The sequence below is a fragment of the Lipophrys pholis genome (assembly GCF_963383615.2).
Source record: "Lipophrys pholis genome assembly, chromosome: 7".
Lineage (NCBI taxonomy): Eukaryota > Metazoa > Chordata > Actinopteri > Blenniiformes > Blenniidae > Lipophrys > Lipophrys pholis.
This window is the reverse complement of record NC_137638.1, coordinates 27168751-27185467: the sequence shown is the minus strand read 5'-3', so window position 1 is coordinate 27185467 and position 16717 is coordinate 27168751. Positions and strand designations below refer to the sequence as shown.

The window sequence follows — 16717 nt, the reverse complement described above, 5'->3', positions numbered from 1 at the left end:
CCTGACACAAGGCCGCCGCGTTAACGTTTTGCATACAGCCGGCCGGCCGATGTAATATTTGCACAGGAGAAAGAAAACGGAGGAAATTGGAAGAGCCGGCGAGGACAGAAAAGTGGGGCCTAATGGAGATAGGATGACACTTCAGGAGAGTGCATGGACAAACCCAGAAGGGATAAATCCCACTCTATTTCTTTTTCTGCCTCTCCAATGAAAGAAAATGACCGTCTTGACTTCAAGTATCTCACACATGTCAGAGGTTGGCAGGTCTGGCTGGTTCACGGATTACCGGAGGAACGTGGAGGAGAGGAAACACAATTTTAACCTTTGTGGGAGGAAAGAGCTTTAAAATTACACCTGCTGTTATAAAAGTACCAAATCTAAGGCCTAATGAGTGCATATTAGTTAATGAGGCAATTATATTTGGCCGCACAGATGCCTAATGATTAGCACTCTTGTGTCACAGTGAGAATATCCCTGGTGTGAGTATGAGCTTTGGGTTAACTCCTATGTGGAGTTTGTTGTTGTTGTTGTTGTTGTTGTTGTTGTTGTTGTTGTCGTGTGTACATGGATTACCTCCCACATAAACATGTATTTAAGGTTTATTGGTGAGCCTTAATAGCTCATAGGTGTGAATGTGTCTCTCTGTGATTGCACTGTGACGGACTGGGTGTACATGGCCTTCGCTTTAGTGTCATTTGGGTTCGGCTCCAGCAACCTTGTGGCTCTAAACGACTGATCTAATGACGGTTTGCGCAAAGGGAAATTGGTGCAAACTTTATATTGTACGCACTGTTTTAAAAGTGTGTGTAAAGGTGGTGCAAATCAAGACGATGCTGTCGTGGGAGGCATTTCCTCAGTTGGCTCCCCACAACTTCTTTGGTCTCGCAATCTTTTCTGGATCTCTTCTGCTGCTCATTTCCCACACAGCTTTGGCTTTGTAACCCAACATCTCCCGTATTGCATCTTTCTTGCCAAATTCAGATCTATTTTCTCTGACATGTTTGATTAACTTCCTCCACCGACACATCCAACTACGTTGTATCACACTTGATTTTGTGCTTGTGGAAGCTCGGCGTTTCACAATCAGTACGGAGCAAAGACAAGCCAACGAACACAGAAGCGACACCGATTCCAGCAGATCGTTCTCGTGTAAACAAAGACTAAAGCAGGAAAAACCCTGATTTGAAAACATTAGAACGATTTATGCATGATCGTGTTGAAATAAGCATTAGATTGGATGAAGCATTTTATTAGATAAAGAACTAACGAAAGTTTTCATCTGTTTACCTTTTACATGATAAATGAAAAATGAAAACATGTAATAAGTGCTGCTTTTTTCAGATATGGATCATATGTATCTAAACAGAAGCCCATCATTAGAGCTTTTCTATGAAGCGTTAACACATTCTTGATCATTGTGAGGTATTTGTATCAGCTCAAGTAAAGACATCAAGTGACTATACAGAGAGAGGTTTGGTTGAAGCCAAAATATAAACATCATTCTCACTTGTACAGCATCTGTACTGCCAAGTGATTTACGCTTCAGCCCCCGATGACCCCAGGAAACATTTGTGCAGTCTTTTTGGATACGTTGCATGGGTGTTTGCCCCCTTAAGAGCTCGACTCAATGTGGTTTCACCTTAATGATGCATTTCACTGGACGAAAGGCTCTGAAACGATAACATCGCCGACAAAGCATTAACTCGGGTCTTGAGGGAGAATTGCACGCTTGTTGTTTCCAGCTCTTAATGAGTTAAGATGTGGTTAATTTCTTCCTGAGCCTCAAATTTAGCATCACTCTGCACAGACACACAAAGTGCTGGTTGAGAAACAGAGAAAACATTGTTCTCCATTAAGAATTCCTCATTATCTGAGTTTTCCTGCAGGGTGTCCACATAAAAATCCAAGGTCAGGGGTATTTTTTTAAGCATACTGAATACTTCCTATTGTCAAGAATCATGTAATCTCGCACATCGGCTCCAAGAAGAACTGCCCGAGATGTGAAAAGCACGACTTTGATTGCCTGTTTTCATCGTGGCTGGTTCATTTACATAAAGCTTTCTCTCATGGCAGCCGCTCCCGGGACTGGAGGTGACCCGGCAATCTGCGGCGGTTTCAAGTCTGACGTGTTCTGGAAACACGTGGCCGCGTCCCGGCTCGAGCGTCACTCCGATACGAAGGAGCTTCGCAAGGCGCCACAACCCAAACTGACTTTGCTGTAGCAACTCGTCAGTGTTATTCAAATACGGTGTAACTGATTGCACCCCGGGGGCACACCTGGAAGCAATATTCTAATTAAGTTAATCTGTGAAATCCCGACAGTGTGGGTGTTCAGGTGGCTGATAATCTGATGTGAAAGGAGTCTTTTGTTTTCACTGGAAAGATACGGGCGGAGCTGGCACCTGTTTCAGCAAAACGTTGCAAAAAAAAAAAAGATCACTGTCGACTTATCCTGAGTGCAGGCAATTACAAATGACAGTGTTTGTCTTTCTCCTCTTGGAACCCAATTTTTACACCGTCGGTTTTTCTTCTTCTGCTTTTTGGTGATGGCCTGTCAAATTATTTCTTTCCCCATTCTTCTCCTCTCCCCCGCAATTTGATATGGACGATTCACAACTGTCATCATGCTGATTATGGTAATATGTGTTTCTGAAGGAAAGCACAGGTCATCACTGGTCTAACCCTCATCCAGATGTTCTTTTCTTCTTGCGGTCTTGGAAAATTACACAACACATCAACAGCATAGAATTTAGAAAAAACTAAACAAAAACACAATACTGAAACTTGTTTTGGATTCATGTTGATGTTCAGGTACAATTTACTGTTGGCTACAACTGAGTTTCCTGTGTGTGTTTGATACCTTTTGCCATGGGGAAGCAAATTTTACCAGCACTGGATAAACAGAAAATATAAACACCTATCCTGGGGCTTCTATGCTTTTAGATAACAGGGTTTCTAACTTGGGCCCTGTTTACCTGACAACAACCTTTTAAAGTGAAAATGCAAAAGTTTCTTTGCGATTCGGGAGTCAACAATGATGCTCGGAGCTCCTGATGGACAATAACAACAATGTTTTCCTCCAGAGTGTCATGACTCCCAGCCCATATTCTTCTGGGACTTGGTAGTTTCATAGTTGGGAGCAGTGTTGGTTAAGTTACTTGGAAATAGTAATTATATAAAATTGAATTAAATATCTTTTTTTAAAGCCTGTTTTGTTGATTACAATCTTTTACCGTCATGCACATTGCATCAAGCAAAAGTTAAATTAAATGCAGCAGTCTCTGATTTGAAGTAAATTGTCGAACAGTTAAACCTATTTTCTACACTTTGTAGCATATTTTTATGAAATACAGCATGTATTTCTTCTGTTAATGTATGGTTTTTTTCATATTCCAGTATACTAAAAAACCTTTTTGTGTAAATACTCCTTTATTCATATAGATGTAGATAAAATACAGCAGTGAAATAATTGAAATCAAAGTCTCTCCTGACTGTATTACAAATTATAAACATTAATAACAATCCAACTTGGTCGCCTGTCCATACAAATGCCTGTGTGCTTGCCATCGTTAAGGTTTATAACGTCTGCGCACACGTGTGTGGTTTCATTATAAAAACAACAAACAGCGCCAACTCGAGGCCTGGCATGCTAACTACATTGTTTTCAACGTATCTGATGTTTCCCTGTAAACAGACACTGTTTTTAAAACACTGCTGTGTAAATGTGACACTTTTGTAAAACGAAAACGCAAAAACTATGTCCTTTCAGCTGAAACATCGTCCTGTAAACGCAGCTTTAATCCCGGGACTGAGTCTTATGTACTTTTTTTGCAGTAACCCTTCGACTGCTAAGGTGTAAGCTAATGCTAGCTAGCAGCCAAAGACGAATAGCGAACATGTAAATCTCATAAAAACAATTGACGCATAAAGCGACACAAAAACCCACATTGTATTTGAGCTTGGAGATTGCTGCAGTTGTGTTTTTACCACATGTCTGCCAGCGAGTTAAGAAAAATACTTTGGGCTGTTGGGGATTTTACTGGAAAAAAGAAATCCATGATTGATGTCCATTAGAAACTTGGTTCCTCTGTGGAAGTTGCAAAAACTTACTGTGGCAAATGAAGCGAGCAGCATAATAGACAGTACATTCTAGCTGCTGAAGGAAAAAGTGCTTTTAGTTGTTTTGTGTGTAATACTGCAGTCTTACCATATGCTGCTCGCTGACGCGAAGCTCATTTTAGCGAGCAGCAGTTCATGGGAACATGAAATGAAAGCTTGAAAAGAAGCTTGATATCACTCAAAATCCTGAATTGTGTACGATAAAAAAAATAAAATAAAAAAACATATGTTCACAGTGTTTCTGCCATTTGTGTCCGATTGTTATTTTGCTTACTCACAATACAAAGCTCATGTTAGCTAGCGGCAAAGATATAAGCATATTACAAAAACATGGCAAGCTTGACATCATTTAAAAGCTGCACTGCAGCCTCTAAATCATAAGCTCGTGTTATTCCAAGACAATACACTAAAATGATTTCTTGTGACTTCAGTGTAACTGATGAGTTAAAATGCATATTAGTTCCAGCTAAAGTGTCCTCAAAGGCTGAGTCTGACACAATTGGACAATTATTCAATGCTGAAACCTCTATTCTCACCCTTCACAAATCTCCATGATTTAGATGAGAATCTATACTGAGGGCAAATGGCGACTCTTATTTTAAGTGCAAATCCATGCTTTGGGAGTCAAAGTTATGGCAAAAAAAGCAGATCAAGTTTAAGTTAGAAGCTCAGTGGGAAGGGAAACTAAGAATTGAGAGCAAAGCAACGAGACACGAAAACGGCAAGCGAGGGATCTCGGAGTGAAAATCTGTAGTTTTGCACATTAAACCGAAAACAGTTTTTCAGCCTGTGACTTTCATTTGTGTTTTTCGCTTTTGGTATTACTCTGCAGCCTCAGGTTTGGGATTCACATGAAAAGTCTTGGTATCACATTGCGACAACACCTTTATTGTTCACTGACAGTCGGATCCATTGAATATGTTTATCACCGTACGAGTGCAAAGCATCTTGCAATAAAAGTAACACCAGAGGTACGACATCCGCTTTTGACAGATGATTCACAAGTGAAAATTACACTTTTGATTTCGTTTGTAGAGCATTTTCTCTATTTCATGTATTGCACATTTGTAAATATACTGACATGTAGTTCAGTGTCTTACCTGAGGGTACTTGGACGGACTGAGAAGACGATTAAAAGATCATAAGATTGGAAGAAGTAAATTAGGGCTGTGAAACACATTTTAGTTACAAACAGTAGTAAAATAGGGCCATAATAGCCTTTAAATATAATCTTTCAAAGTCTTTTTTGTTGTGTGGTGCAGATATAGATGATGAAAATGTTTATATTTTTGCAAAATAAAACAATTACTATCAAAAATAACTACAACAAAGCCCCTTTTAATGATACTTTCTGATGCAAAATATGGTAAATTGTTCCCAAAACTTCTATTTCATGTTGATATATCAGCTCGGATCTCAGTGTTCGGTTTTATCCACTACTAATTTCTTTAAAAAATTTGTTATTGTCAAAAGTTTTACTATTTGCTTGGTGGTTTGGCCAGATTGGAGCCTCTCGTGGACCGGGTTCGGCCCACGGGCCTTATGTTTGACGCCCCTGATCTAAAGCAGAAAAACATGAAGTTGCAAACACACATCTTTGCAAGGTGAAATCTTGGCAGCTATGACTGATGGTCCAACATGTCTTGAAATACATCCCGCTTTACCCAACCTGGCAAAAATAACTGGTGCCAAACACCAAACGTGGAGCTGTTTCTCCACACAGACAGCCTGACACCTCACCAACACAGAAACACAGATGCGTTTCTGCAAAGCTGTGAAGGCGCTGCTTGCACCCTCTCCACACACACACACACACACACACACACACACACACACACACACACACACACACACACACACACACACACACACACACACACACACACACACACACACACACACACACACACACACACACACACACACACACACACACACACACTAACACACATACACACTTTTTTCTTCCTCTTCGCGGCCTTGTTTTATTTGTTTTTTTTTATCACAGTATCAAACTTTTAAAATATTATATGTCAAATTCTGTGACACTATATAAAACTGTTATGAGTTTCAGGTAACTGAGTGGAGGGGAAAACAAAACCCTGAAAAGAAAAAACACTCCAAGAGCTCCGCTCCTACTTTACTTCCCTCTCCACCCCCCACAGTGATGTCAGGGATCCGTATGGAGACTGACAGGCCTGCTATGTCTCTCTGTCGTGTCAACTAGCAAGCGCCCTCGGTTCCTTCTCGCTTCAATGAAGAGATAAAAGCCTATTGACTTGCCAGGCTACAGTTAATGCAAATTGGGCCTGCTATCAATGTATTATTTATGGGGAGAGCAGCAGACATTTCCACAGAACTGGGAGCTAAGCTTACAGGAGATTAGGCATGCTATCTCATTCATTTACCAGGGAGTAATTGCTAAACTGTGGAGGAATTAGGATGCGCGAGGTTCCCCGAAGGCGTTTCATCTTGTTACCAGGTGGCAGCCATCAGCAAACCACCTCCGAGGCTGCGACAAATAAACACACCGAGGTGACACTGATAGACCGCTGTCGGATTGTCGAATGGTGAGCTTGGCGATATTGCTGCTCAACAATTCGCGATTCTGCAATTCAAATAATGCTAGACTGTTATTGTGCAACGTTTTCGTTTCATAAAAGATTCGCAGTGAGACAGCAAAGTTTTGAAAACAATGTTGTTTTCCTGTTGGGTCACTAGTGGGTGCTGTTGTTTGTCTTTGTACTGAAACCACACACATGCGTACAGAGAACAATGCGCTATAAACATTAACAACCGTGAGTACTGAGACATTCAGACGCCGAACGACTAAGTTGGATTGTTATTCCGGGTGACTCAACTATGAAATTACCACATGCGCGAGTACCGTATTTTCCGGACTATTGGGCGCACCTGGATATAAGCTGCACCAGCAAAATTTCGCACATTAAATTGAGCACTTCACTATAAGCTGCAGGTGTCCACGTTGTGACAGGGCAGAGAATGAGCGGGTTGCTCAAATTTTCATCAATTCCCACAAATCTCACTTTTATAGTGCTGGAAATTCCTGCACACAGCGCTGCGTGTGTGTGTGTGTGTGTGTGTGTCGTCCGCCTGCTACGGAGAAACAACAAGAGAGAGATGGAGAAATACACAACCACAGGGTTTTCTCTCTGTTGATAAAGTATTTTATCGGTTATTTGCTGATTGTGATTTGAGGAGGAAGATTTCTCAGCCACGTCTAACAGGGCGGCTTTACGTGGTGATGTACCTAAACGCATCACTCACGGTCGTCACCCGCTGGAGTTCCGGACCACGGAAAGTAGCACAAGACGAGGTCATGAAGAGCATAAATATCCCTTTAAAGGCAAGTTTTGGAGAAGCAGAAGCTCAAAACCGCATGTATCTACATGCAGAAGTAGAATCTGGCGGCATGAAGCCTGTTAACCCCTTAAAAATCCATAAATTATCCACGTCATTTTTTAAGCTGCAGGGTTCAAAGCATGTGAAAAAAGTAGCGGCTTATAGTCCGGAAATTACGGTAAATGGACAATAACAATAATGTTTGCCTCCTGAGTGTCATTACTCCAGTCCATATTCTCTTGGTAGTTTTATAGTTGATAGTTTGATGCGCGCATGTGTGTGTGGCTTCGTTACAAATACAACCAACAGCGCATAATCAAAGATCTTCTCAAACGAAAACGCAAAAACGGAGCATTTTCTCTTGAAACGTCGTCGTGTGAACGGGGGTTTAAATCATTGACCTCAAGAATATCAAACTGGAATGACTACCTATCAGGCATTCTTGAGATAAAATATTGTAAGACGACAGAAAAACCAACAACCCGTGGTGAGAGTGACGTGATGCAGAGACAATAAGAAACACACTGTGATCTTGACTGGAGGAAATGCGAAAGACATACTTGAATGTAAAGTCTATTTCTTTCCCCCTCCCAAAACATCAAACTAACACATTTTCTGTTCCCTGCTCCACATTTTTTGTCACTTTGATGTTCTGTATGATGCAAATAATCAACAGTGAAGAGACGGGCAACTGTCTTTTACCCTCACCTGGTTTTTTTTTTGTTGGTTTTTTTTGGGTGAGCACTCAATGACTGTCTCACTTCTTTAGTTGAGAGCTCAAATTTGTTATTCACAACTCTAAGCCACTTCATGTGGTGGGTGAATAAACACAGGAAAAGCAGTCTTACCTTGTCGTCAATGTCACTCTCGCTGTCACACTGTAAGAGAAAAGAGACAGACACAGGAAATATAAGGAATTATTCATTTGGCTCCCTGCAGTAGCATAATCAGTGCAGATGTTATTTCTGTGTGCAACCTCTCATTCACTGTCAGCTTTCAGTGCAAACGGCTGAGGATGAAGAGGGAGAGGAGAGTGCGGTAGTCTGAGAGAGTTTTTTCAAGTTTCAAAAGCGGCACTGAGCGCCATTCTGGTGTTTCTGCTGCCAATTCAATGCTACTGAATTTGCAAAAGATGAAAAAAGGAATAATACTACACACAAGGTTCTGTTATAAAGAGCCTGTTCAGTGACTTTGCATTCAGCTGCAGCTTGTCATTTAGCCTTTTAAGTGTGCTTTAAAATTGGACGATAGCATCTCAAGGACACCGAGAGCTTAGGTTCTTTGAATTCTCCGATGCAGTGCCTATTAAGGGTGGTATTTCAAATCCGCCTTGTGACAAACCACTCTTTAATTTGTATGTCAGACTTCAGCGGGGATAAAGGAAGAGAATAACAAGAGAGCTTGTATTCTGAAATATGCCTTGTCTAGCATGGCCAAAGGCCAAATCACACTCTATTCAGTGAAGAACGGTCTGTCTTCAACACTCAAAATTTCAGAAGTATTTTTGGTATTAAAATATGCTGGGATCAGGCTCAAATATCCAAAGAGAGAGGAAAAACAAGGAAACAAATAATCAGACCTTGTCACTATCAAACATGATGAGAATCCTGCAGATACCGAGATCCAGTCATTCATTTCAAGCATGCCATGTTTGTTTTTGTTTTTTTAATAGCAACTAATAAAAACCATCAGTGGAAAAGTACGTGTTAAGTTAAAGTAAAGCCAATGACTCTGAAGGCATTTGCTGGATTTTTTGTTTTTAATTTTATTGCCACATTCCTGAACTTCAAATCCTGCTCACTAGACCCTTGCTTCCGCTTCTCACATTCATTTGTTGCTAAACGCTCTTGGCTGGTAACTCTCTCCCCTCGAGACAATGGATGGTGAAGTTATGGAAACAGGAGTCGTGGAGCTGCAGGCCGGTCCCACTGGACCTCACAGCAGGAAGCACGAGGAGCAGAGCAACTCAAGAAAAGGGAGAGAGAGGGACAGAGAGAGAGAGGGAGAGAGAGAGAGAAAGAGAGAGAGAGAGAGAGAGAGAGAGAGAGAGAGAGAGAGAGAGAGAGAGAGAGACGTCTCCAGTGAAAAACTGCCTTCAATCTGTCAATTAAGTCCCTGTGGCAACATATTTAAGTGGACCCTCTTTATTTCGTTTGACTCCCTTTCAGAGCCGGGTACAATGAGGAGAGAGCTGGGTCAATGGAGGCACAGCGGCCCTTTGTTGTGAGCGCGGTGGGTCCAAATGTATAATTAAATAACGAGAGCAATCAGAGCAAAGGCTCAGTGGCCAAGATCTCTCAGTGGAGGAAAACTGGGGCATGATTATGGGCGAGGGGGGGTCCATAACCCATGATTCAGCCTACCAAGCCACAACAAGTGTTACAGCTGGCAGAAGCTTTAACTCAAAGCCAATCTAACTCAACCATTTATTGTTGCTGAAGCCTCTTTTACGTAACTCTTCATAATTGGTCTTGAAAAACAAACATTTGAAAAGATTACGGTAGTTCATTTCAACAATGAGAAAGTTTTGCCCTTTGAATCATTTATTCAATAAAACTCAATCAATAACTGTAATCTTGTGCAATTGAAAAGGTTATTTTCTCTGACCTTCCATTTATGCAAACATTGTTCAGAAGCAAATTGTTGGAAAGTTTTCTTGTCTTTCTTTGGCACTACCAATTCGTTTTCTTTCCCCCCTTTCTGCTTCTTTAGCCGTCCCCGGGGGGTTTTGTGCTTGGAGACACTGAAAGAATCACTTTGAGTTTTGGACTTTTGGACAAACCATATCAACTTTAAGCTTCACTTGGTGTGATGTGTAATCAATTACTTTCCAACTCTTTACATTTGCTCACGAAGGCTACACAATTTGTGTGAAGCTCTCCTCCTGAAACATCTTTGGTCTGCACTCATCGTGTTTAATGTCTCACTGTGGCCACATTGAGTTTTCCTCCAAAAGACATGAGCTTGAACTTTTTTTGACTCATTCCTTTCCGATTGAACCTGATTGAACATTAACATCAGGCGATTTGATGTTCACTGACTTAAACTTTGGCAGTGTGGAATCTTAAAAGATCAAATTCCCAAACTTTTTTTCTCAAATACAACAACCTGTAATATGTTTACTATGAATCTTTCAACCAGCTGAGTTTTTAGGCTTGTCATAGAAAACTGGAAAAAAAGTGAACACAGGCCAATCGCCATAATTTAAAAAGTGGCGACAGCTACAACATCCCATCTCAAATGGGATTTAAATGGTCATCCATCCACCCATCCATCCATCCAGCTTTATCCCACTATTGCTACCGCAACGCGGATTGTTAATCATCACAAATATCTACTTTTTCCGTTCAAATAAAAAAAACTTCCATCCATCAAAGTTGGGCTGAATAAACTCTGGAAATGTCTCAGGTCCATCACAGCACAAAAACAATCCAACACAGTCATATTCACATGTAAAGGAACATTTACAGTCACTAATTAGCCTCAAATCAATGTTTCTGGACTGTGGGAGGAAACAGATAACACAAATACACATATTCACAGAAAGGCTCCAAAGCCTGGACTAAAATGGGGAATATTCTTACTGTGAGAGCAAACCACTACACCAATGTTGCACAAATAAAAAAAATAATAACACGCTGTTAAAATTTAAATGGATTAGAAGAAGTTACAACTGTCAACAATAAAATAAAAAGAGAAAGAACCCATGGGCACAATCCAACACGAACTTGAACAATGAAAACATTACATTGGTGAGTCTTCCATACAGCATGTCCTCTTTTGTCCTCTGCCGTGATTGTTAAAGACAATCACTACAGACTGCAGAGCATCAAGAAAAGAAAGTGGCTTTGGATTCTTGTCAATCAGTTTCCCATTCAGACTGCAAATTCCAGACAAATTAATTGCCAGCCATTTCAATGCTGCCAGATACAAGCACATCACAACCTACTATCATCGTCCATTTATTCCCTCACCACACTGGCGTTTTATCTTAAAGAAATCACATTCAAAACAACGTTGCTCTCCATCCTGATCTATCTATGAATTACCCCCCAAAAAAAGAAAAAAAAAAAAAAAAACGAAGAGGAAAATTGATCCAATCTCCAGCATGGCCCTACCCTCAGGAAATCGGTGTAAATGTATTCTTAGCATGCAGCTCAACGGATGACTTCTATCTCACGGCGGTTGTGAGCTCTACTCTATTACTGAGGACGAGTTTAAACCCGACGTGATGGAGATGAACAATTGACTCGGTCTATTCCCCCGGTGCATGCTTGGCCTTGTTGTTGCAGCAGTAGCCATGACACAAGAGATGAGGCCTCACAAGGCTGGAGCTGGCGAGGAGGAAAAATAATATCAAAAGAGCACAGCGGGTGCTTATCCTTTTACAAGAACTGCAGCACAGCGTAAAGAGGAATACTAGCTACGGCTCAGACAGAGACAGAGAGAGACACACAGCACAGCAGGGGACAGAGAGGCAGGTGGAAAAGGGGAACAAAACAACAGTAAGAACAGGCAGGGGGGATACTACAGCAATGAGGGGATGGGCGAATTGAAGCAGTGTTAGGCCGGGTTTTGTATGTGATTGCCCTGTTGGGCTGTTATACTTAGTCCAGTCAGAGAAGAATACAATAAAAGTAGGAGACTGGTTCATATTTGTGAGTGTGTGGATGTAGAGGGAACAGCACCGAGTCATTTAGCACTCTGTGCTTCTTTGACAATCCACGCTGGGAAAATGATTTCCAGTTAAGACTATACAAGAAAGCCTTGTGGTTTAAAAAGAAAAAAAAAAAGAAATGCAAAACCACAACCCTAAACAGGAGCCTCCCTAAACAGCACGTCTGCTGGTCAGAGGGGACATTGTTAAAATCGGAGAGGTATTCTGCTCACTAAGCTGCCTGACAGGAGCCAAGCCCCTAGTGGATGCCCCCCCCCCCCCAACCACCACCACCAAAAAAATAAATAAAAAATTAGGAAAGCAGAAAAAAACTGGCTCGACGTTCAGAGGCAGGGAGCAAGCAGCAACATCTGCACCTGGCAACCGCCAGCTACCAAGGGTAACAAGGGACCAGCTTCAGTGGATGGCTCATCCGCAATACTCCCCCCCACCCCCACCCAATCCCCCACCTCCCACCCCCCAGCTCAGCCAGCACATCAGACGGACACGTTTGACATTTACACAGCTTTCAACACTTCAGAGACAGGAGATTTATTCCGCTAGCGGCCCTGGCTGGAGCCAGGCCTCGACCTGGACTGGCCCCCATGACGACCCTGTAGCTCAGCCCTGAAATGAGGCAGTGCCGAGCAGGGAGACGGAAGAGAGAAGAGAAAAAAAAAAAAAAAGAAAAAAGCGAGAGGGAGGAAAACAGGGAGAGGGAGGGATGGATGTCTCGATTCTCCTGGACATTTTCTCTGGCAGATTCCGATAGACGTGCAGGGGGAAGACAATAAGCGCTGCGCGTCCCGGAGCACATTAAAACGACTGGCCAAATTAATCACACAGTTCCACTTGTCACACTCGGAGGACAGTCTGCCATGAATTCTGCCTCAGAGATAGAGAGAGGAACAGAAGAGGAACTCGCCCAGCGACGCAAACGCTGGCACGGCGTCAATGACTGTCTGCCTGAATACTGATCGTAACCCTGCATTTGCTGCGAGAAATGTAGGGAAAAAATAAGAAAAACAAAGGCTGCCAGAGCTGCTGGCATTTAAGTGTCACTGTCAGTTCCTTCTCTAAACAAATAAAGCAATAAATAAAATGAATAAAAGCAGGAAAACAGAACATATGCATAAAAGAGTGCTTTGACAATACAATTTGTGATGAAAGCTTGACTGGCTGTACTTTATCGAAGTCAGTGAAAAGTGCGTCCCTGCTAAATTACGAGCAGACGCAATGACTACCATGAGAATGAGAGAAATAAGACCAAAAGGCTGAAAAGCAGCATTTTACACACTGTAACTGATTGTGTTATATTCACGGCCAAAGCAGTGCTAACACTACAGTGACAGTGATATGGCTTTTACATTTTGACAAAAGTGGAACAACAGCGACTTTGTTCCTTATCCAAGTGAGTAAAGTGCCAAGTCATCGATGCAAAAATGTAGACGTCCTCATCCTGATGGGAGAAATGGCTTCAATTTAGGAGGCATTTCTCCAGGGACATATACAGAGTTCTGACAAAGCAGGACCTCCCGGAGTGAGAGCACACAGAGGGGGTAATGGTCCATTCAGATAGTTGAAGACCAAAGCAGTGTGGGATGCTGGTGGAACAACACCAATTTTCTCCTGCAATTTCCCTCCCGCAGATTGTCGGGATGAGGTGTGGAGACGTGGACGCCGCGGCTACTCAGGAAGGGGCGTGGACGCAGAGCCTCAGAGTCCACCGGGGGACCCCCTGTTAAGCCGGAAACAGCAGAGAGATACCCGAAAGGCTCTTCAGCTTTATGGCATGGGGCGATTCTTACTTTGATTCATCTTGCAAAAGTGAGTAGAAAGTGTTTCCACATGTCTTTACATAGTACATTTCACTCCATGTTAGTGTATTGCCAGAGCAACCTATTAGTTAAATATATAAAACTCTTTATGGCAACTTTAAAGGCCTTCAATAACTTCATGATTGTAAGGTGGTGTGAAATCTTAAAGGCTCTGGTGTAACGATATCAGGGTTTAGTGGCTCATGAAACAACAAAAACACCACCGCATTTAGTGCTCTCAAACACAAAGAGAGAGAAAAAAAAAATAGAGTGATTGTGCTTCAAACTACTAGCTGTATCTGAAAGCACCACCTAGCAAAGTGATTTGATCACAGGATCAAATCTATACGGCCATTTGACCATTGACCTCCCCAGCAGGCAGCATGGGAAGTCAGCTGATTACCCAGGGTCAGGCTCGGAGCTCCGGATTAGGAAAGTATTGATCCAAGTGAAGATGTAGGGTCCACGGGGAATGAGATTGAGAGAAAAAGCTCTGCCGGGCAGAAATGATATCGACCAGCAGGCTGAGACAGGCTCTCACGCAAAACCATATTTGAGCTCAGGACCTCGGAGTTGGCTGTGCAAACAGAGACGGCTTCAGCGAAAGCTCCTTTCACAGAGGCCCATTGAGAGCGGACAGGGGGAGAATGAGAGTGAAAGAGGATTGAAGAAGACAAGCTCAGAGAAATGCTCTTTGCATTAACCAGACATAGAGACCTCTGGTTTAGAGCTGACACACTTAAGGGAAGAGTCAGCGGGGGCCATGTAAATCAAGCCAGGGTGAGGAAAGATATACTCCCGACCTGTGGCCAAACTAAGCAGACTTTAACATTACCCAGAGTCCATGTAAACAGCACTGAGACCTGGCAGCGCTCTGATTCACTTCCATGCAAAGTATGTGGTGAGGTCAAGAAGGAAAAGGGGGGCGGTGGGGGTGGGGGTGGGGGTGAGGGGGTACAGTGCATGGACAGATTGATGGTGATAGCGGTGTGGATAAACTTGAAGAGTTGTCCCCCGTCTTCACTAAATTAAAGGACTGCCTTGTCCTCTCCAAGAAGAAATCCCTCAACCTTTGCTTTCAGCAAAACCCCGGGGGGAGTGACAGAGCTGGCTGGCTGTTGGTGTGATCCTTGGAGTGGTTTGGCGAGGAAAAAACAGACAGTAATGGCAGATGTATGGGGGAACAGGGAGCATTTATTCAGCTCAGAGAGAGAGAAGAAAACTGCCAGAATCCTAAAGGGACAGGGAATACACAACTGTGTTATGAATATAGTCGAGGAAGAAAAATCGGGACATAGGTAAAAGAAAAAGAAAGAAAGAGAGTTAAAAAAAAAACCACCTTGATTTATGTTGTTTTTTTTGGATCTTGTCTTCAATGCCCCCCCCCTCCCCCAGCTTCTTCTTCTCTCTGCAGACTGTGTGACTGCAGCTTGTTCACTATCTCGCCTTCAGAGGTGAGCGTGTGCACATCCCCACACGCACACATGTACACCCCTCGGCACCTCCCAGTGTTTTGACATGGCCCCGGGCCCGGCGCTGCTGAGCTGCAGCAGCAGACACTGGGCATTGGAAATTTAAGTCGGGGCGTAGGAGAAATTAGGCGAGGAGGCAAGGAAATGGGATGTTGACTTGAACTGGCCCCGGGGGCAGCTGAGAGTCTCCCTGTGCAGCTCCGCTGGCTGCCTGACAGTTTGATGGAGCGAGTGGAGGCTTCCCCGCGGCCCGAGCCGCCGTCTCTAACACTGATGTAGCTCAGTGAGGAACAGATTGAGCCTCCAGGCATTGCTCTGTACTGCTACTCCCCTCCTCTCTCGCTCTTTTTCACTCTCTGCACTGCTGCTACCAACTCTCCCTCTCCCTCCCGCACTAATCCCGCCAAGCCAACACGCGGATGTGCACACACAGTTCATATGCATATACATGCTGTACGTGTTCGCACAAAATGTCATACTGTATGCACACATAAAGACACTTAATACACAGAAATAACAGCAACACCCGCAGAGAGTCTGGCTCCCTCCTTCCTTCTCCTCCCTGTGACAGTAATGTGATGAGCACTACAGATGCTGTTTACTGAGCTCTGGCCGACGCACAGGGGGAAGGAGGCGGAGAGGGAGGGTGGGATGGAGGAAGAGGCAGAAGGAGGTAGAGTCAGGGGGCTGGCAGGCCACAGCCATAATGAAAAGAATCTGGCGGCGGCCCACTGTGTGCTGGTCATGAGAAGCATGTGCCGCCGGGGGGCTCTACTGCTAATTTCAGGGGGTAGCCAAGCGTTTCACGCTAGACTTGTCATCGGGCCAGAGGGGGCATTCATACTGGGTGACAGCAATTGCGAGAAGGCGGGTAAGGGGTTGGGGGGGTGGGGGTGTAAAGAGAGAGAGAGTGTGGAAAACCTCAGCTCCCATTGCCCCTCCCCTGCACCTCCTGTCCCCCCTCTGCAATGATCAAACGTTATTGTAGGCAGGGTACAGAATTACAAGTAAGTGTCCTGTGGCCACGGCTGGAACTGGAGTCAACTACTTTCTCTACTCTGTTCTCACCTCGGGTGGCCGGGAGGGGCACAGCCCACCCTCCAACCCCCGCTGTCCAGGCATCCAGCATCTTACCAGTTAATACGACAGTAATAATCTGTCACTAAAGCAAAGGGGTTTATAAGACCACACTTTGAGACACGGTGGCAGTGTGCAAGAACTTTTGCTCTTTCTATAGTGTAAATGCATATATTTTGAAACTGTAAATCATCACATAAATTACACTTATT

At 43.3% G+C, this 16717-nt stretch overlaps 1 protein-coding gene across 6 annotated transcripts in view; it reads right to left on the bottom strand.

Annotated features, from left to right (window-relative positions):
- The window catches only part of fbrsl1 (fibrosin-like 1), a 313228-nt gene that overhangs the window by 85130 nt on the left and 211381 nt on the right, over nucleotides 1-16717 (bottom strand). For all 6 annotated transcript variants that reach the window (XM_080467382.1, XM_080467378.1, XM_080467381.1 and 3 more), the window contains exon 6: nucleotides 8331-8360. In XM_080467382.1, the coding sequence (XP_080323508.1) occupies nucleotides 8331-8360 (30 nt within the window). The remainder of the gene's footprint in view (nucleotides 1-8330; nucleotides 8361-16717) is intronic.